The 22,915-nt window shown below is 38.0% G+C and overlaps 2 protein-coding genes across 3 annotated transcripts; both read right to left on the bottom strand.

Moving 5' to 3' along the window:
* Positions 1-3,037: 3,037 nt before the first annotated feature.
* Positions 3,038-9,933, bottom strand: foxd2 (forkhead box D2). 2 transcript variants are annotated; one of them, XM_037770980.1, is made up of 2 exons: positions 8,378-8,439; positions 3,038-5,625 (listed from the first exon to the last, which is right to left on the bottom strand). In XM_037770980.1, exon 2 carries the CDS (start codon positions 5,129-5,131, stop codon positions 4,031-4,033), a length of 1,101 nt encoding a protein of 366 aa, XP_037626908.1. In that variant the 5' UTR covers positions 5,132-5,625; positions 8,378-8,439; the 3' UTR covers positions 3,038-4,030. The 2 variants fall into 2 exon arrangements, with proteins under 2 accessions (XP_037626908.1, XP_037626907.1); XM_037770979.1 differs by lacking the exon at positions 8,378-8,439 and adding an exon at positions 9,707-9,933 and having other exon boundaries at positions 3,043-5,625.
* Positions 9,934-14,417: 4,484 nt separating this feature from the next.
* foxe3 (forkhead box E3) lies at positions 14,418-16,503 on the bottom strand. Its single transcript, XM_037770533.1, has one exon. The coding sequence runs from the start codon at positions 16,441-16,443 to the stop codon at positions 15,154-15,156; it is 1,290 nt and encodes a 429-aa protein (XP_037626461.1). The 5' UTR covers positions 16,444-16,503; the 3' UTR covers positions 14,418-15,153.
* Between the last annotated feature and the right edge of the window lie 6,412 nt (positions 16,504-22,915).

Genomic DNA, 22,915 nt, shown 5'->3' with positions numbered 1-22,915 from the left:
TAGACAGTTGATCAGCAGTTATAGTTCAGTTAAAAAACGGCCAATGAGCGTAATTTAACAGGTTTTCTTTTGTTTTAACAGTAAAACACTGTTTTTTTTTTAGCAATAACAGGTTAATACTGTTGAAATCCTGCTGTTGGTGCGCATTGGAGCTGAAAATCCCTAGAAATGGGTTCAGTCTCAAATGGTCCATTTTTCAAAGCTGGTGCCTCTGGCTGAACTTCCTCATGGCAGATCCAGTGTGTGTGTTTTGTGATTTTTATTGGCTTGCTTTTTCGTTCCTGCCGTTATTTAAATGGTGTTTTAACCACCTCTGCAAAACGCTCCATGTGGATTTTAATGGACTGACGCGGTGCGTAATGACTCCCTGTCAGAGCCAGTGCGCAACTTCAATAGCAGCGCTAATGTTTTTTTCCACCTCATTTACTCTGCAAATTATATATATGCAGCATATCAATTAACATCACGGATACAGCGGTGAGAAGCTCTAAACCAAATGATTTCCCCCAAAATCTTTTACATTTATCAATTGTCCAATTTGCTTGGAATATCTCACAAATATTCTACATGCCAACGTAGATCAGTTCCACAATATCTGGCAGCCCTATCTGAACTATATTGGACCTGAACTCTCTTCCAGTATCTCACAAGGAGTCTCTTGAACATTAATTCATATATATCCTGTGACTTCCCTGCACTATGGACTATTTCCTATGACCTCCTATATACATTTGTTGATCTGAGCTGTAACCAGTGTTTGTTGTTGTCGTTTTTTATTCTTATTCTTATTGTGTTTGTGAAAATAAGAAAACCCAATAAACATATTAGTGAAAATATATCCTGTGACTTCCCTGCTCTATGGACTATTTCCTATATGACCTCCTAGATAAAAAAAATTATCTGAGCTGTACCAGTGTTTGGTGTGTTTTTTTTGTACTCTTATTGTGTTTGTGAAAATAAGAAAACCCAATAAACATATTAGTGAAAAAAAACAAAAATGTCCAATTTGCGCCAAAAAGGGGTTATAAAGAAAAAGAAAAGAATAAAGAAAAGAAGTGTTGGTTTTCGTTTCAGTGAAGCTGTGCTGAAGGAAAACAGAAGCCCTCCCACCCTTCATCCTTAATAATCATCTGTCAAAACACCCACAAAACTAATTTAACCATTTGCACACAGATATCTGGTAAATAAAGGAGGCTTTACACCTCCCTTCTGTCTGGAAACATGTGCTCCAACAACTCTGGAAAAAAGACCAATAGGGGCTGTTTTTCTGTAGCAGGACGAATCCCACTGCTTCCTTTATACGGATCAACCGAGACAACACAGACGACATGAAAGCAGAGCAGAGCCGAGGCCTTTAGAGGAAGATTGCTTTTCAGGCTCTAAATGTGTGTGGTTGGTCTCACATTGGACCGCTCGCTGTGCTGCACATTCACTCCTCTGGTCCAGGAGTCCGCACTGACAACATCAACAAAACGGACCAAAAAGCCGCATTATGGAGGATTAGGAGTTTGATGAAAAATGCTGCTACAAATTAGCAACGAAAGCCCCGAAAGAGCGTGGGTATATCCTTGTTCACTTTCAATTACAGCTTTCATTTAAGGCCCCTTTGTAACTGGCTAGAAAATGGTCCTTTTTACTAAGCGAGCGAGAGAACACACAAGAGGAAAGCTTTGCCCACTGTTGCGTGATATTCATGACTGTTATACACAGAAAGCAAGTCCTGTTTGAAATATTCCAACTCCAATTTTGTGCGTTTTTTTTTTCACACACACCTAAAAAAAGAGTCTTAATTAACTGCTTTACTAAGAAACTCATCTATTTAGTGTGTTGTAATTGGTCACAAACATGAATTCATTGTCATTTGGGAGCTGCATTGTTAGAATAAATATTAAGATTTAGACCTTAACGACAAACATGAATTCATTGTCATTTAGAAGCTGCATTATTAGAATAAATATTTAGATTTAGACCTGAACGAGCAAAAATATAAAAAATATAACTCAATTCATGACTATAACAGTCATGAATTAAGTCATACTTTGTTTTATACACAAGCAAGCAAGTAGTGTTTGAAATATTCCAACTCCAATTTTGTGCTGTTTTTTTTCACACCTAAAAAAAGAGTCTTAATTAACTGCTTTACTAAGAAACTCATCTATTTAGTGTGTTGTAATTGTTCACAAACATGAATTCATTATCATTAGGAAAGTTGCATTATTAGAATAAATATTAAGATTTAGACCTTAACGAGTATTCCACCTAACAATTTTGTGCGTTTTTTTTCACACCTAAAAAAAGTCTTAATTAACTGCTTTACTAAGAAACTCATCTCTTTAGTGTGTTGTAATTGGTCACAAACATGAATTCATTATCATTTGGAAAGCTTTGCCCATGCACTGTTGCGTGATATTCATGACTGTTATACAGCAAGCAAATCGTGTTTTAAATATTCCAACAAAAAATTTTTTTCACGCCTAAAAAAGTCTTGATTAACTGCTTTACTAAGAAACTCATCTATTTAGTCTGTTGTAATTGGTCACAAACATGAATTCATTATCATTTAGAAGCTGCATTGTTAGAATAAATATTAAGATTTAGACCTTAAGGAGTAAAAATATAAAAAGTAGAATATGAAAACCTCCTTTTTACTGAATGGAAACACCCTAAAAAGTCTTAATTAACTGCTTTACTAAGAAACTCATCGATTTAGTGTGTTGTAATTGGTCACAAACATGAATTCATTATCATTTAGAAGCTGCATTGTTAGAATAAATATTAAGATTTAGACCTTAACGAGCAAAAATATAAAAAGTAGAATACGAAAACCTCCTTTTTACTGAATGGAAACACATAATACAAGAAAACAAATAAAACATAATATTTAAATAAGAAAGAAAACCTTTAATTTTTAAGTTAAAAAATGTTTGCAAAAACAGCATTTAATTGCATTAAACTGCTGCTGTTTAGTCTATTTTATAGACTCTTATTTTGTTCAACTTTCCATGCAATAAAATAAAAAAATAACGATTTGTTGTTGTTTTTTTAAATTCACAAACATTTATTATTCTTGTCATTACAACCAAAAAAATGACCTATGAACATTTAGGTGTCTCTCTCTCTCTATTGGCAACACATGACATACTGAATGTTTCACAGAGTGAAATAGAGGAACGAACAACAATTAAGAAAGTTGAGAGAGGTAAATGCGCTCTTTTATACCAAAAAAACACATAAGCCTACTGTGTCCACCGACAACATGAAATGATATTGTCACAAATTCACCATGTAGAGGAGGTTGAGAGGATGTGATGGTTATTTTAGTGTCAGAACTCCTCTCTTTTGTCTCCATGTGCTTTCTAGAAGTAAAACCTGAGTTTGCTCTGTCTTTGTCAGCCTATATGTCAACAACAACAGTGCCATTTTTCTCACGACGCACAAAATAAAAATAAAAATAAATCATAATAAAATTCTCAATTATATTTAAAAAAAAAATAAGAAAAAGGTCGGGAATCATCCCCATTGGGTGACACCCCTTTAACTTAAAATAACAGGATCTTCACTGACAAATGGAGGCCAGCACTGTTTTTAAAAAAGAAAAAAAAAAAAAAAAAAAAGATCCTTCTCCGAGTTTCTCTTGCTTTTGTCTCTCAATATTATACACATATTTACAAACCATAAATAAATCTCTCCTCTATTGTTAGGAAAATGGGGAGAGCCAAAACTTTTTTTTCTCACCATGAATGTACAGCCTACCTTCACACAGGAACAGGACCATAAATTGGCTTTATAATAAAAGATTTTCATTCTTGCCTCTTTTTTTTTTTTCTTTTTTTTTTTTAGAAAGGACAAGTGTTCATATTGGGTGTTTTGCTGGAGAAAGTCTGACCCTGTAATATGCTGTCCTGTGAAAGGTTCAAGTGGCTGGAAGCAGAGGCCAGCACACAGGACAGGAACAGGACGCCATAAATTGGCTTTATAATAAAAGATTTTTCCTTCTTGCCTCTTTTTTCTTTTTTTCTTTTATGTTTTTTTAAAAAGGACAAGTGTTCATATTGGGTGTTTTGCTGCTGGAGAAAGTCTGACCCTGTAATATGCTGTCCTGTGAAAGGTTCAAGTGGCTGGAAGCAGCAGAGGCCAGCGTTGGAGTCAGTATGGCCAGGATGTGAGCCTGGCTGCCCGGCTGCGCTGCGTAGGAAGAGCCGGTGGAGTTGGCCGCACCTATGATGTTATCAATGGAGAATGAAGGTCGATTTGGTGCACTGGAGTCCGTCTTGAGAGGCTGCAAAGACGGGCTCAGTTGCGGGTAAAAGGGCTTTCTTAAATCAGCCCCTAACAGAGATGGAAGATGGTGCGGTGCTGGGAATAAAGAGGCTGTTGAAGGCAAGGTGCAAGGCGCGGTAGGGAACGGGAAAGAGGATGAATGGTGCGGGTTGTGCGGGTGATACGGGTTGTGGAAGTTCTGCAGCTGGAGTCCATAGTTGTATCCGTACGGTCCGTATCCAAACCCGGGTAGAAACCCTCCAGACTCTCTCAGGATCTCATTAGTCTGGTGCCTCTTGAAGCGCTTCCTCCTGCGCAAGAAGCTCCCGTTGTCGAACATGTCTGCAGAGTCCGGATCCAAGGTCCAATAGTTGCCTTTACCTGGATTACCTGGCTCTCTGGGGATTTTCACGAAGCAGTCGTTTAAAGAAAGGTTGTGTCGGATGGAGTTCTGCCACGCCGGGAACTTCTCCCGGTAGTACGGGAATCTGCTGCTGATGAACTCGCAGATCTCGCTGAGCGTCAGGCGCTTCTTGGGGCTCTGCAGGATGGACATGGTGATGAGGGCGATGTAGGAGTAAGGGGGTTTTACAAGTGCGCCTTTTCTGGATTTATCCCCAATAACTGTCCCAACCTCTGCACCAGAGTCCTGGATCTGGTCTGACGGACAGTCGGAGCTGCTGAGCCCCGGAGAGGAAACTCTCTCTTCTGCAGCAGCATGGGAGTAATTATCATCCGAGTCATTGTCCAAGTTAAACTCGTGGTGGATATACTTCCCGTCTTTTCCCAAGGATATGTCACCACCAACCACATCGATGTCCACGTCTTCGGACAATGCAGAGCTGTCGGACATATCCGTCCCTAAAGTCATCCTCAGATTTCCTCCTCTCTCCTAGATTTCTCCCTCTGACAACCACACTTAGCTGCAGCTTTTATCTCCAGCTACTGAATGCACACATGGCTAGAATATAATGAAAAAGATAAAGAAGTCTTTGACCTGTGTGGATTTGGAGACTCCTGGCCGTCCTGCAAATGCGGGTTTCTTCTCATCGAGCAGAAAAAGTTCTGGTTTTCATGCGTAAAAACAGTCAAAGATCACCAATCTGGCACCAATCTGGACTTTTTTCTTGAGATGCGATGGGTTTCAGGTTTTGCTGCAGCTCCTTTAAAAAAAAGCTGCTTTTTGGATTATCCAAAGTGTGTCTCCAAAAATCTCTTTTACGCACAGGGTATTGGGTTGGGTAGGTTATCCAGCCAGGCTATATCACACTATATCCTCCTTAGCTCTCAAAAGGTATTTATAGGAGCATGCTGGTCACGTGGTCTTTGAGTCACTGTGCTACCAGGAACTGGACGAAAATTGCCCTGCAAAAAGAAAAGTCATATTTGGTTCTTTTGCTCTTGGAGCTTTTTAAACATATTTCGTTAAAAATAACTTTAAAAAAAAAAATAACGAAAACATGTAGTTTAGTCTATATGCCTGTATGGGGGTTGTTCATATGCATATGATCTTATTTTTAGAATTAAAAAATAATAATTTGTTTATTGATCTCTTTTATTCTGTGCATTATCAATATAATGATAATTTATTAGAAATATAGATTAAAAAAAAGTATTAAAAACAAAATAGTTTCACTGACAACCCAATGATGGGATTTCTCATTTAATCATTAAAAATGCGGTTTTATTTCTGAACATGAGGTTGCGTGACTCAATTAAATCTACTTTTTTTTTTTTTTTTTTTGCAGTGTAGTGTGAGAGAAGTATAAGGTGGGCTCCGATTATGGTGATCTTTATGAAATAGCCTACAAACATAAAGCAAAGCGCATAATATCAATATTTAGACAATAATCTAAATGTATATTTAGAGTCAAAACAAATCTCCCACTTGTTTATAATATGGTAAGAATTAATTTATAAAAAATATCTGAAAAATATCTGCACTGAAAGCTCAGAATGATCCTAATAATTAAGGTTATTATTATTATTAGTATTATTATTATTATTATTATTATCATTATTATTATATGTCCATTCCTTTTCAAACCCAATGTATTTGTTGAATTCAGAAATGAAATAATAAAATAAATAATATTTAATAAATAAACAAATTGCGACCATAAACTGTAAAATAAAGTTTATTATAATAAATATCAGAATGCCACTAAATAGACCTGTTATCACTATTTTACTTAACATTTTTTTTTTTTTAGACTTGAGACATTTTGACCTGTTACATCAGCTTTTGATTAAGGTGTTAAATAAACTCTTTATTGTGTCCCCTAATAAATTAGCTGTTGTGGCCGGATTTAATCCTCCTCTCTGAGGTTTTCTGGCCAGTCCCCTAATTTCCTGATCACTTCTCACTTTGGATTTTGTGTTTTCCCCGTCAAGAAGTCACAACATTATTCCATCTGCATTTTCTGCATAATTCACGAGTGCACACTGGAGCATATCAGTCAGCTGCAACCTGCTGCAGCTGAGATGACGACGGTTCATTACGCAGCAGAAACATACAGCATTTACATCATCAGCACCCAATTCTTAATCTCGACCACAATATATCTGTATATTGTTAATGTCTACATTAGTGTTCTTTGAGCCGTGTGTCCTCTTGTCTGACCTGGATGTCTGTTTGTCTCTGAAGCACTTTAAAATGTGAAATAGACGCACTGAGACCTGCCATCAATGACACATTACTTTCTCATGCACGCCTCATAAGCAGTTAGATATTATAGAATATTTTTTATTTTAATTCATGGAGTCGCCCCAAGGTTTAGCAGCCATGGGATAAAAAACACTGTCCATATTTTATTTGTTTATTTGTTTATGATTCTTTGTGCCTAATTAGACTTGTTGATTTATTGGAATATCTTAAGCCAATATTGTATTTGACAATCAATAAATACAATATTAAAATATCGCCCAAGGTTTAGTTAGCTATGGGATAAAAACACTGTCCACATTTTATTTATTTATTTATTTATTTTTGATTCTTTGTGCCTATATAGACTTGTTGATTTATTGGAATATCTTAAGCCAATATTGTATTTGACAATCAATAAATACAATATTAAATAAAATGTACACATATATTTTGTATGGCTATAATATTATAGGTCTTTTTTCATTTACAGCTCTTTTTATTGATACTTCTAAATCTATTAAGCTTCCACAACGTACCTGCGCGCATTTAATGTTGTCATGATATTTGGCTGAAAAGACAACATGTTATCGTTTATCGAATGAGTTAAATTGATTAACCTACTAAAGGAGAGCTATAGGATAAGATAGGATAGGATAGTTTCTAAAGATTCAATGGGGGTTTTGGATGCTTATGATTCGTGATTTGGCTGAATGGAGGAGTTTCTCATCGTTGTGGTTTGTGGTGTTGAAGCGCCCTCTGCTGTTGATCATGTCATAAAAATGAATTCCCAACAGTGGTGGCTGATGAGATGTGTCCTATAAACATGGGCATAATACAACTGAAGGTGGTTGAGATATTTTGAGATTTTAAGAGAGGGCTAATTTAATTTCTAAATCAAGTAAACTAGCAGTTATTTATTTATTTATTTTTTTTATTTATTTTTTACTTCTTTATTTTAGATATTTCAGATTCAAAATCTATTTTCAGTCAATCAATTTTTACAGCCTACTTTTTATTTATTATTTTTTTTTATTTCATATTTATATTTTCTCAAGAGAGTCCTGGATAAAAAAATATATTAAAAGTTTCTTATAAAGGAACAAACAATACACTTAAAACAGCAAAAAAAAGTTAAAACAAACATTTGTTAATACAATTCAGTAGCCCCATGTCAATATGGAAATATTGAGATATTTTGAGATTTTAAGAGGGGCAATTTAATTTCAAAATCAAGTAAACTAGCAGTTATTTATTTTATTTTATTTTTTGACTTTTTTATTTTAGATATTTCAGATTCAAAATGTTTTTTTTCAATCAATCAAGTTTATTCATTTTAAAGCCTACTTTTTATTCATTAAATATAAACTGAAAAAACAAAGTTCAGAAACTTGTGTTTGGTTGATTATTTCTCTGTTGTTTCAATGCTAATGGTCATTGTATTTTACATAGTTGGAAAGCCTGTTTATTTACCTTCGCAATGATGTCCAACTTGTAAGGATCATGCATTTGTGGGATGAGCAGCACAGCTGATTATGTGGGTAACTATTTTCGTGAAATAAGAGAAGAAAGTTTCCAAACGAGCCTCCATACTGGTTCCGGTTGGAAAACTGGAAGCAGCAGCCAACGGCGGGAAAGCGTTCGTCCAATCAGGAGCCGAGTGCCTTGTTTCTAGGGACAGCACACCAAGCGTCCAATGCTGGGAAGCGTCGCGTCCCCTCGCAATAAAAAACGCCCTTGTGGATACATACCATAGCACGTACAGCACGCCCAAGCTGATCCTGCAAGTGTTGAATTGGGTTCAGGTGTGGACTCTTGGCAGGTCGTTCCATTCTCTCTACTCCCACATTGTGGAGGTAGTCTGTGATAACCCTGGCTCTGTGGGGGTGAGCGTTGTTTCTTGGAGGATGAAGTTAGGTGCCAGATTGTGGAGATATGGGATTGCCACTGGCTGCAGAATCTCATCCCGATATCTCCCTGCATTGAGATGGCCTTCAATGATGACAAGCCTTGTTTTGCCAGTGAGGGAGATGCCGCCCCACACCAACACACAGCCCCCACCAAAAGCTGTTACTCCATCGGTTCAACAATCAGCATAGCGTTCTCCACTTCATCTCCATACTTTGACCTACTTTTTTCTTGGGCGCTACCCACATAATCAGCTGTGCTGCTCATCCCACAAATGCATGATCCTTACAAGTTGGACATCATTGCGAAGGTAAATAAATAGGCTTTCCAACGATGTAAAATACAATGCCAATTAGCATTGTAACAACAGAGAAATAATCCATCAAACACAAGTTTCCAAACTTTGTTTATCCAGTATATATATTATTATATTTATATATATATATTATTTCATATTTATATTTTCTATTTTTTTCAAGGGAGTCCTGGATAAAAAAATATGTTAAAATAAGTTTCTTATAAAAGAACAAACAACAGACTTGAAAAAAACAACATTTGTTAACAGTAGCCCCATGTCAATATGGAAATATTGTCTTTTTATAAACACATCGGTGTATAAAGTATATCAGTTGTTAATTGTGTGTATTTATGTACATTATACAATACATTTGCATTTGGTTCTCAGACAGTCGACTAGATGCTTCCATCTAGTGGTGGAAAGGGTTCTGAGTGAACAAACAGCTGTTGTATTACACAGAATTACAGTTTTTCTCAATTGCTTTGGCTCATTTTTCAAAACAGTCTAAACTTTCTCTAAACTGTAAGTGCAATTGCTGCAACTGTTTGATTGGACATCACAACTCTATTGCATGTTTGCAAAATGTAGTTACTCACCCAAAACACTTCATTCATGCTCCAAAACCAGTTATTGTGTCAGTAAATTGGCCGATGCCACCAAAATGAAAAGTTGTTTTGTCATCGTGTGAGCAGTACTGGTCAAAATGATTAGGTGTTTTTCATGATGGGAAAAATCAATACTGTAGTAGCTGTTATGGCTGTATGTCTTTTCTGTGCTGCTGTCCCTTTTCCCTCTCTAGTAGCTCTGCCCAGGTGTGCTGCACTGCTCAACGAGGTGCCCAGGTGTGCTGCATTTGCTCAGGGAAGGAGGTGTTTAAAAGCTCCTGTGCCAGCAGCAGAAGAGAGAGGCTTCTGGTGTGGGGACTGCTGGTTCTGCTGCCTCTCACTTTATGACTTTTTATATGTCTTTGTTAATAAATCCTATTGATTTTGAGAGTTTTAAAATTGTCTTTTGTGGTTGGTTTGGGTCAGTGTTTAAGTGTTGTTCGCCCCAATAGGGCTGCCCGAGGGTGGGGCGTAACAGTAGCACACAGACAAAGTAGTAGTAGTACACAGAAAAAGTAGTAGTAGTACACAGACAAAGATATGCACATTTGTATGTATACAGTAAATGTATTTGTGTAGCAATATGTTTCATGTACTATAAACAAAAAAATCCCTTTCGATCTTTCATGTAAAGTCATATACAGTGAACAGAAATTTTGCTACAAAATTACATTTATACCAAAACAACAACAACCCTGCAACAAAAACATGCAGTAGTTCAGTTCAAACACAACAAATTGTACCTCGTCGTCATAGATATTTATGGAATATACATGAATATCTGACAGATTGGGATAATTGAATGCATCATTTAGCATGTGATGGCTAAAAATCATGAACAAATGTTTAGAAGTTGTAAAGAGGATGACAATTTCACTGAGAATCAACTCATCCCAAAACACGTGCAATTTGCTTGAATGAATTTTTTTTTGAAAAAAAATAAATTCTCATTCAAGAACTGAGCCAAAGCGAATTAGAAAAACTGTAATGAGGTTTATTATAGGGCCCAATATACTCTTTGAATGTCACCATACTGATAAACTGCTTTCAAATATCTATAAAAGTCCCAGTACATGAAATATGTGGAAGCAGATCATCAGAGGCTGTTTGGTTGGCCTTTATTAAGATGCTGTCCCATTCATCAGAGACTGCCTTCAAACCAAACAATTAATCCAGTTTCCACTTACAAGTTCTACCTGCTTCATGTTTGATCATGATTCATAGTCAGATTAACCCTCCAGGTGACCCTGAGGCAAATATGTGCTCTTGGCTGCAACAGATAGGAGGAACAGTAGCTGCAGACTCCATACAAGAGTTTGAATATAAACTTTATTTCAATCGTCACATACATAGTAAACATACATACATGAAATTTGACCTCTGTATTTAAAGGTACTATATGTAACTTTCAGAATATCCTTGTTGTTAATGACACCTGTGGCCGTTAAGTGAACTGCAGTCAGCATCCTGACATCTCTCCACGTCGTCCATTAATTCCTGATAATGGACAGCTCAGCGGGCATTATCCCTTACATAATGTTCTGTAATGTTCCTATATTGTATTTGGACCATTGGCTCCATGATACTAACTAGCTTGCAGCTAGTAAATGACTTTATCAGCTAATGTTATGAAGCAACCGAGCAGATCCATGCTGCATATAAGTTACAGCATGCTGGCCAACCATAGCTTAAGCACTCAAGACAGTATTTTTAGCTGCACACTGTTGGCGCTTTAGGGAAGCTGAAGTGAGGCAAGGCACTCGGGAACACACACAAATGTCCTATTCTTTGGATTTTCCCAGCAAAACAGTCCCGAGTCCTTTACATAGAAATAAGTCCACAGGCTGTAATAGGCAACTGAGAAGGTCGGGGAAGGTCTCCCTTTTTATGTTACGTTACAATCTGTTCACACATTGGCAATATAAAGCGATTAAAACACATAAATTGTTACATGTAGTACCTTTAAAGTTAAGCGCCTGGGGAGTGACTGGGATTCGTACAGTAGGAACCGGGGATCGAACTGCCAACCTTGCGGTTAAAGGACAACCTGCTAGACCCCCCTGAGTCACAGCTGCCCTATTACAATCCTAATACACTTTACATTGGTACTGATCTATCATGGGCCCCCATAACATCTGCCCCTTTGATGCATCAATAGTTTGATTCCAGTATAGATGCCTTAAGGCCTCAATAACAAACCAGGAACCTGAGCAAAAGAAGTTTTTATTATTGAATTCTACCAGTTTTTGTATCTCTGTCTTTCTCTCTTTCTTTGAATTGTTTTTGTGAGTTGTGCTTTTTGAGCAACTTTAAAATTTAATCAGGAACAACAGAATGTGATCACAGTCAGTGAATTACCTCCATGATGAAGATTGTCCCAGTCGAGCGCTACAAAGAACTATGTATTATTTTATTTCTGTCACCAACACCAACTATTCCACTTTCGTTTTACATTTCTACGTGACCTCAGATGACACGGGAAGCAATTCTCACAAATTCTGATGTATTGGTTGCTGTTTTGTTTATTGATTAACACATTTATGAATATTTATTGACTAGCATGTTCAATTATTTTCAACAGAGAAAATTCAAATTCAAATCTGAATAAGAACTAGTTGTTGATAATTAATAATATAATATTTGTTATTTTTTAAATAGTGAATGAGCACTGAAAGGGTAGGATGTTTCTTACATCCACAGCCTTGAATAAAAAAATATTTTTGGGAACATAAAACGAATGGATAAACATTAATTTCACAAGTAACAGTAATGCATTTTAATTGGAATTATCCTGAAAAAGGGGAGAAACAAGTTAAATTCATTAACATATTCTAAATAAGAAATGTATAAAAAATAATTGAATTAATTATGAGGGAAACAACCTACAAGTTCAATTGTGATAAAGATTAGAGTTGTTGATGATGTAACAGAGACTCCAAACTGTAAAAGTAAATACACACATTCATATAACATCCCTCACATAGTCGTTGTTGTTGGTACAATATATGTTTTCTCTCAGACAATAAGGCCTGTATGTAGCTAAATGGATGAGAACATTTGTGCTTTATAAGCTAGCCTACCCTTTTTACTAATTCAGTCAATACGTTTGATTCACTTGAATCACTAACCTTGATTTCCTGTCATTTGTATTTAATTTACTTTTTTTTAAATTCTTAATTCATGTGTGATGATGACTAATCTGTTCTTTATTTTAAGATGATCATTGTGTCTAATTGTTACATTTTGTCTAAACATTTGTTCTTAAAAAACATTTTGTCTATGTATATATAGCCTAAGGGGGAAAAAAACATTTAAGCTTTAAAATTAAATGAAATCAATGCTGCTAATTGTTGTGTTAGTGGAAGATATGATAACAATACAAATAATATAAAAATATATTGGCCTATATATTTCATATTTTTGTTTTACTAATAGGGAAAAAACAAGTATAACTTGAATATCTTACGACATTTAATACAATCTGCTTCTAAATGAAGACTCTAATGTTATCACTTTGAACTGTGATTAATGAAAAAAAACGACTGTTTTACTGATCAAATCAATGTTGCTAATTCTATGTTTACGTTGTTAGTGGAAGGATGTGATGAAAATATAAATAATATAAAAAATACATATTGGCCTATATATATTTCATATTTTTTGTTTTACTAATAGTGAAATGTAATAAAAAGTGTTATTTTTTTTAAGCATGATTGATAGTTACAAGTTATTTAGAATTTAATTGGATTTTTGAGCTGGTTTGGTCTTGAATATATTTTAAGAAATTTAATACAATCTGCTTCTAAATGAAGACACTAATGTTATCACTTTCATCAACATCTGTTTTACTGATTGATGTTGTAGCCTACATATAACCTGCAGTTACACTAAAACCATAACACTACTCAGTGACAAATAGAGTTGAATTATCGAGAATAAAGACCACATTGATTTTACTGTAAAAAATGAATTTATTTCAGGCGACCTGTCGTCAGCAACAATAACACTCTTTTCTTTTAATAAAGTTTTTATACATAAAAAAAAAATATTTACACGAAAAACAGCAGACTTGAATTGATATTGATATAACAAACATGTAAAAACTCTAAAACACAACGTAAATATAATCGAAATGTGGCACAATAAAATACATAAAACTCTGAGATACAGTCATGGAATGTGTCAAACGGATCGAAATGGCTTTTTAAAAATATAGGAATGTTTTATCATGAGGCTCGGTCGTTTTCTGTCACAATATATGTGTCATAAAAAATAAATCAAATTCGTATAGGAACTTATAAATCTGTCGTTTAATGAGTGACATATGTAGGCCTAATATTAGGCCATTTAAGACATTTTGGATGAGAACATGTGTGCTTTATAAGTTATAGCCTACACTGTTTGATTAATTCAGTCAATATGTTTGATTAATAATTCCTAACCTTGATTTCCTGTCATTTCCATTTAATTTACTTTTTAAAAAATTCTTAATTCATGTGTGATGAAGACTAATCTGTTCTTTATTTTAAGATGATCATTGTGTCTAATTGTAATTTGTACATTTTGAATAAAACATTTGTTCTTAAAACACATTTTGTCTATATATATATATATATATATATAGCCTTAGTGGGAAAAAAAACATTTAGGCTTTAAAATTAAATCAAATCAATGCTGCTAATTGTTGTGTTAGTGGAAGATATGATATCTTTTAAAAAATAAATCATATTCGTATAAGAACTTATAAATCTGTCGTTTAATGAGTAACACAGGTCTAATATTAGGCCATTTAAGACATTTTGAAATATACAAAATATATTGGACAATATATTTCACATTTTTTGTTTTACTAATAGGGAAAAAAACAAGTGTTATATTTTGAAGCATGATTGATAGTTACAAATTATTTAAAATTGAATTGAGGATTTTTGAGCTGGTTTTGGTCTTGAATATATTTTAATAAATTTAGTACAATCTGCTTCAAAATGAAGACTTAAAAATATAGGAATGTTTTATCGTGAGGCTCGGTCGTTTTCTGTCACAATATATGTGTCATAAAAAATAAATCAAATTCGTATAAGAACTTATAAATCTGTAGTTTAATGAGTGACATATAGAGGCCTAATATTAGGCCATTTAAGACATTTTGAAACACGCCTATACCAGACCTAAGTGTTTCATCTCTTATGTTCTTATTAGGGGAATATCCCTTTAATATGGGACTATTTAGTAGCCTATAATTTTGTTTTTTTTGGCAAATAAAGTCTCACATATAGCGCTCTAGTCCTGACGCAAAGTTGCAGGCAAAGTTGCAGGCCTATACCAGACCTAAGTGTTTCATCTCTTATGCACTTATTGGGGGAATATTCCTTTAATATGGGACTATTTAGTAGCCTATAATTTGGATTTTAGTTTTTTGTTTTTTGGCATATAAAGTCTCACATATATCGCTCTAGTCCTGACGCAAAGTTGGCTTGTCTCATGTAGGTGTTGTTGTAGGAGTTCATGGAGCCGGAGAGGCCCAGCAGCTGCTCCGTGTGCTCGGCGCAGGATCCCGGACGCAGCGCCGGCAGAGAGAGCCTGTTCCCGGCGGAGCAGTACACCTGAGAGCTGCCTGGTGGAGAGAAACCAGACTGCTGCGTCATGGCCTGCAGGTTGGGAGGAGAGGCCGAGGAGGAGGAGGAGTACGGGTAACCTGCAGCCAGGTTGGATGACAGATTCCCACTGTTCCTGCCCAACATGTTGACACCAGTCTGGGTCTGGAAGCATGCAGACTGGTCGGTACCACCAGTGACCGAGCAGCTGGAGGTCATGGAGCCCATGTCCTGCAGCCCCAAGCTCTGCAGCTCTCCACCCGGCTGCTGGCTGATGATGTTGTCGATGCTGAACATGCGTGGCTGTGCTTGGCTGGAGGTCTGGTGGTAGTGATGCAGCATGGCCGGATGCGGCGATGCTGCACTCAGCTGGGAGCCATAACCAGATGCGTAAAGGGTATTTGGGTATGCAGGCCTGCTGCCCATTGGAGTCGGTGTGAACGCGCTGGAGCTCTGCATGTAACCCGGGTAGGTGCTCACATCTGTGCGCTTGAACCTCTTCCTCCTCCTCAGAAAGCTCCCATTGTCAAACATGTCTTCAGCAGCTGGATCTAAGGTCCAGTAGTTGCCTTTACCTGGTCTACCTGGCTCTCTGGGGATTTTCACAAAGCAGTCGTTTAAGGTGAGGTTGTGTCGGATGGAGTTCTGCCACTTCTTGGAGTTCTCCCTGTAGAAAGGAAAGCGCTCCATGATGAACTTGTAGATGCCTCCCAGAGTGAGCTTTCTCTCGGGGGAGTTGGCGATGGCCATGGCGATGAGGGCGATATAGCTGTAGGGAGGCTTTCCTCTCTGGACGGGCCTCTTCCTCCGGCGGCTACCGGTGGACAGGTGCTCCTCGGTCTGTCCTCCTCCTCCTCCTCCTCCTCCTCCTCCATCCTCCGTGTTGTTGGGGCTGCTGCTGCTCCCTCGGGGTTCAGACTTGATCAACACGTTGGTGTCCTTGTTCCGGGCCTGCAGCATGAGAGGCGGCTGTGCAGCCTGCAGAGGAGAGTCCTGCAGGCTCACATTAGTAGGAGACAGGACATTAGGAGACATGACGAGAGGACTCGCCTCGGAGGGAGAGTTCTGCTGCTGCTGCGTCTCTGCGGTCATGTTGCACATGCCAGAGAAGTAAGAGTAATTTGCCAGATTCATAAAAGAAACTATGTGATGGTCTTCTTTTTGTTGAAAAAAGGGAAAGAAATAAGTTATCCCCTGCTGCTCCGGCCAGAAATAGCCTCAGTCCTGTCCAGTCCTCTCCTGGTCTGGTGTTTTGGGCTGCTGCTGCCGCTGCTGGGGTGTGCGTGTGCGTGTCAGTCCAGGTGAGAGGAAGGCGTTGACAGTTTTATAAAGAGAGGCCGGAATGACGTCACTGGCTCGCCTGTGACGATGGAGGCAGGAGGACAAAAAACCCAAAAGAGCATTTTTAATATTCCTCTGACCCATGATGCACTATATTTGACAGTAAAATCTCACAATTATGGAGTATTTTTCTATGTTATAGTATTATGGTAATTCTGTCTTACTCAGATGTCAGTTTTCAAAAAGGGATTTTAGGATTCATTTTCTCAAAATGCTTTATTTTGAAAAGGCCTTTGTCAGCTCACTGCCATACAGCCCAGAAAAAAAAATAAAGAAAAAAAAATATATAAATAGTATTGGGTAGCCTATACAGTGGTTTTCAAAGTGAGGTCCGGGGACCCCCAAGGGTCCTTGAGGGGGTTTCAGCAGGTCCCCCCCAGCAAAAGGGGAATCATTTATTTTCACTATAACTCCATCCTTAAGTAACACAGTGACCGAATGTATGACTATTTGGTCATGGATTTCATAGACTTTCTATAAAAAAAAAAAACACATCTAAAAAAATAAAATCCTATCAGATGGGGGTCCGTGGTCTAATTTGTGTCAGTTTAAGGGTTCTTGGTGTGAAAAAGTTTGGGAAGAAATACTCTGACCTTTTACTTAAGTAAAAGTAGTAATACCACAGTTTAGAAATACTGTGTCCTGCATTCAAAATGTTACTTAAGTAAAAGCACGAAAGTATTATCAGCAAAATATACATAAAGTACCAAAAGTAAAAGTACTCATTATGCAGAATAGTATATATTATAATATCGGATTATAATTATTAATGCATTAATGTGTTCATCGCTTTAATGTTGTAGCTGGTCAAGTTGGATGATAGCGCATTACCGCAAAATCGTTTTAACACCATTCATTTCTTTAAGACATTAACGCAATCAATCATTTGAAGGTTGTAGTGGACTCAGTTTAAAGCTAGAGTAGAGATACTGGCATCATATGAAACTAGATTGTCACAAAAACATGTCATACTAGGTTGTCGCAACACAGGTTAAACAACGCTCCAAACTAACGCTACATTTTGGCAAGGAAAAACTGGCATGGCCATTTTCAAAGGGGTCCCTTGACCTCTGACCTCAAGACATGTGAATGTAAATGGGTTCTATGGGTACCCACGAGTCTCCCCTTTACACACATGCCCACTTTATGATTATCACATGCAGTTTTGGGGCAATAATAAATATATACATACATTTGCATAAAGCAGTATATTTGCCCACTCCCATGTTGATAAGAGTATTTAGTACTTGACAAATCTCCCTTTAAGGTACATTTTGAACAGATAAAAAATATGCAATTAATTTGCAATTAATCACGATTAACTATGGACAATCAGGTGATTAATCGTGATTAAATATTTGAATTGATTGACAGCCCTAATACTTAATAATTATATACTACTATATACTACATCATAATTCATTGGTTGGTTTATAATTTGTATTAATAATCTGAATCTGTAAAGTAATTTATAGAACTACAGTAGTAACTACAGTAATACTGTCAAATAAGTGTAGTAGAGTAAAAAGTAAAATATTTGCCTCTGAAAGTATAAAGTTACATAAAATGGAAATACTCAAGTAAAATACCTCAAAATTGTACTTATGTACAGTCCTTGAGTAAATGTACTTAGCTACAATCCACCAGTGAGCCTGTATAGATCATAGAAACTGATGTCAAACACCACACTGGAACATTATTATGTGTTTCCTTTAATGAATGTTAACAGAGGTTTACTGATGAGCCCTCCTATCTCTGTCCTCTCTGTGCTTTCACTGAGCGCTCTGTGTATATCCAGGGCAGAAACAACACTCGCAGAGCCGCTCCGTGCTACTCCAAACCCAACAGCCAATCCACCAATTGAAAAATAATAACAAGCCACTGAAAACAAGCAATTGAGCTATCAAAGCTTTTGGGGAAGAAAAGTAAATATCCCCCTCATTTCATTTTCATTTTTGGAGAGCGATAATCAAACAGTCCCCCCCGGCCAGAGAGGAGAGGTGTTATCTTATGGATCTTTAAAGTCAAAACACACTTCTGCACACAAGTGGTACAACACCTTTTAAACACAAGCATGTGATGGCGGTTCTAGTTGATTTATTTAGGCAAAGAGAGGGTTGAAGCTAATTACAAAAGGTAAGATACACAGAGAGGTGACCTGCTGCCATCGGTGCTGTGGACTGAGACCAGCAAGGCAGACTGATACTGTCATCATGCTGCATGTGGAAGTACAGATGGGTTACAAATTATAGGTAAACCTTAATAAAGGAGTGGCACAACAGGGTTAGGGGGTCACAAACTGTGGAAATGTATGTTGTATGTAGGCGTAATGTACAGTATGTAATGAAAGGCATAAAAAAATACATTTGAAGTGGGATATATTACCAAGATATACATATAAATATAAATATATCCAAGACACATACAATGATCATGTCATGCAAGTCCTGAATTAGGGTACCGGCACCTTTTTGGTCCAATTTAGCATTGCACTAGAGTGGAGCAGGGATGACGTATTTTTATAGGCAAACCAGGAAGTCAGCATCGTCCTGGTTCCCTCCACAAAAAGCCAATAGGATTTTTCCATTGGATTCTGGATTATAGCAGGGAAATAAGCTCTGTGGCAAATACACGTTTATGATACTTACACGTTTTGTTCAGCAAGATAATCTCCACAAATGAACACCACTTTTTGAATGCAATCACCAGAAGTAAAAAGCTAACGTTAGGCTATAGACGACACCACGGTCACGTGACTTCACGTCACCACCACTAAGCTAAAGGTGGACTAGTGTTTGGCATGATGACGTTTAGTAGTCTCCTTTATTCGCCTTTTTTAAGACACGTAAAAGCTTCAAAATTAATGACTGGGACATTTACTGACGTATTTTATGTTGTGGAACAAAACGTTAAAATCTCTTCAGCTTGTGTTAACCACAGACCTTATTTCAGGCATCGAACTAAAAACCCATTGACCTTGAGACGAGGGAACCGAAAGTGCGAGTGTCACCTTATTAAGAAACTTTATGTTGTTTTTTCCTTTAATTTTTCACCCAACTGTACAGATGCAGACAAATTACGTTCACACTATCTAAAACAACATATTGTCATTCTACATGACATGGAAAAATAGGGTGGCAATAATCCAGCCAAAGTCATTAATCATAGCCGCCCACTGCCTTACTGGATGCCTGTTTCCCCGTCACCCACACCGAGTAGCTGACGCCCCCCACCCCCTCCCACCCCCACAGATGATAGGAACCCCCCCCCGACCCAGCCGCAGCTCAGACAACACTAAGCCCAGCTAGCGACTCACAGCCAGTGGCTAACAGCTTCAGACAGGCGTGGGAGCGCGGCTGTATCCAAGCAGGATCTGCCCCCAGAGCTGCCAGGTCAGGCAGGACAAACAGGGGCTCAGGCCAGGAAACGGGCCCTCTGCCTCGGGGCCTGCGGCCTCTTGTTAATCCCCTCTCCTCCTAAAACCCACCCCACCACCCCACCGGAGCCTCCATGTACCTCTCTTCACCTCTACGCTCCCTACGCACTTGTCACAGACACCGTACATCCATGTACCACCCTGTATTACTACTGCATGATTACAAAATGGCTGATATTGTTGCCCTCACCCAAAATACCATGATGATGCTGCTGACCTGCAACTATGGCAACCACATTAGGATCTATACATTAAAAGGAAAGAGGATTGAAAGTGCCACATTTCTGCTATTTCACTGCTAAATTCTGGGCTTGGTTCGGTATCCTCTTATATGCAACAGCTAAGAAAGAGCCTCATACAGCTATGCATGTTTTTTATTTAAATGGTGTGGTGACAGGCAGTCAGAAGGTGGAGGATTCCCTAAAGTTGAGCTATGCAGGAGCCGAGGCCCTGCTGGTTCAGGTTCATATTGATGATAAGAATTGTAACTTGGGGTATTGTGGTTCCATCTCACTGTAATGCATAGCTTCAAAGATTTAGGTTTTATTTTCCTATCTTGGAGGCAATGGTTCCTGTTTTCTTACCTACAGTAGATGACGGTCGGTACGCCCCCAATTTGGAGAAACAGACAGAAGCACCGACACCAGAGCAAAGCAATACACTGCTGTGGACGGGGAAGGCAGGAAAACATATTTAGCCACCTAAAAGAAAGACTCACCTAAAAAAATTGATATCCGTTTAAGTGTACGCTATATTTTCAGACAGCGAACTGAATTGAAAATTAAACCTATCTACACTGTTTTTGTTTTGCTGGCTTTGGAGAGAGCATAGATATGTTTCACTTTCAATTCAGTTTCATTTGAGTCACTTTCTTTTAGGTGGCTAAAATAAGTTTTCCTGCTGCCCCCGTCCACAGCAGTACGTTGCTTTGCTCTCTTGCTGGTACTCCTGTCTGCTTCTCCAAACTGGGGGTGTGCCGACCGTCATCTACTGTAGGTAGTACACTGACTATGTATAAATACCTCATACAACCCCACTTCTAAACACCCAAACTATCCCTTTAAAGTGTAAACCTGACCACAGAATCTAGAATATCAAATTTAAGGCAATTCCCAAAACAAATTAGCCTAAATATGCTGTTTTGGCACATTAGAATGAATAACATTTAATAATGTGTTGTATTTTTATGCTGTATACACCCAAACATTAATATGTATATAGAGGGAAATTCTCAGAAATGCTGCTGATGATTTGATGATTTTTATGGAGAAAAAAATGACATTTAGAAGTAATATTGTCCTCAATTTGTCAGCCAAGGACTGAGGTGAGTTACCATCTTTCAGAAAGTGCTTTTGTTTCATATCTTGCTTCAATACGAAAAGGCACATTTTCATATATTTGAGCTCACAGAAAATTTAAAAATATATAGAAATTTTACCCAAACCACAAGCATACAGTTTTTTTAAGTATTAATAAGTTATAAATGTCCTTTATGGAGCCACGGCAGGTTTACTCCTTCCCCATGCAATGAACGCATGTTTCATTTACAGTGGTTGGATGTGTGTCTCCCTGAAAGCATTAAAATAAGACCAAGCACAAGATGTGTGTATGTGTGTTTGTTTCCATGAATGAATTGAATACAGGTGTGTACTTGAAGTCACAATTGCAGGGATGAGCCATGCATCTCCCTCTATAACACATTCTCCAGTTTTCTAAAGTGTCTGGTGGTCTCTGATGGTCTGCAGGTTCTCTTCCTCTTTTTGATGAAATCCTGAGAAATATAGAGGGACAGGCAGAGTTGCTGAGTAAACACTTGGTATCCATTCATTCGCAAAGTGGCTCCAGGGGACGGGGAGGAGGAGGGGGGCATGAGAAAAAGAGGGGGAATAAAAGAGTGAGAGACAGAAAGAGAAAGAGAGGGAGACAGAGAGAGAGAGAGAAACACACGAGAGAGAGCGCAACCTTTTTCTTGCTCAAGCTCATCAAGTACGGGCCAGGGCTCCTGAAAACGCGGGGATTACCAGGCTACTGGGGCTGTACTGGCCCAGGCCGCCTCTGCTCGCTCCTGCACTGCACGCTACACTGCCCTGCTAAAGCACCGCACATGGTTCTCACACACACAACCAGTCATGCTTGCTGTATGGTGCTCATCTCTCATTCGCAAAAATTCACATGGATGCTTAACACGTATACAAAAAGACTCACACACACACTGTCTTTTCAGGAACTAATACGTACACCTCTATCGGTTGTATCCTTAAGCAACATTTTAGTGTCATCCTTTGCCTCAGTATAATACTATATGTTACAAAATGCAATTTCTCCTGCAATTGCACATTCATTGAGAACATAAACCTTTGACCTGTAATGATGTGATTGAAGATGCACCTCATGTTCGTAACGTTTCTGCCTGAATAAACACCCGACCACTGCCCCCAAGACACATGTAGGAAATCCCCTCAGCCTCCAGCACCGCAGCTCAGGGACGCTGCAAGGTTCATCCACAAGAGTGAACACCAAGCTGAGGTCACATCCTGCCAAGATAAGCACCGTAATTAAACAATTAGGGAGCGAGCGACACGTGGATGAGGTCGGAAACAATAAGGCTTTGAGTCATTTGATGGAGTCTGCGGTGTTGCTTTGAGATCATGCTGGTCGTCACTACAAAACTGCAGGTTACTGTGGAGGAAAAAGCAGCCTGTTCACATTCTCGGGGCATCAAATACCAGAGCTTTGTCACGGTCGTCGATGTTCGATACTGTCGCACAAGGCACCCTTTAGCGTCGGTATGAGACACACCGGGCTTTCCATTAACTACAATGTAAACCC

The sequence above is a fragment of the Sebastes umbrosus genome, chromosome 5 (genome assembly GCF_015220745.1).
Source record: "Sebastes umbrosus isolate fSebUmb1 chromosome 5, fSebUmb1.pri, whole genome shotgun sequence".
Classification (NCBI taxonomy): Eukaryota; Metazoa; Chordata; class Actinopteri; order Perciformes; family Sebastidae; genus Sebastes; species Sebastes umbrosus.
Note: the sequence above shows the minus strand (reverse complement) of the source record. Positions and strands in the feature narration are given on the sequence as shown.

What these genes read in the sequence shown, in the direction of transcription:
- foxd2 (XM_037770979.1), bottom strand. Translation starts at nt 5,131, where the DNA reads ATGACTTTAGGGACGGATATGTCCGACAGCTCTGCATTGTCCGAAGAC.
- foxe3 (XM_037770533.1), bottom strand. Translation starts at nt 16,443, where the DNA reads ATGAATCTGGCAAATTACTCTTACTTCTCTGGCATGTGCAACATGACC.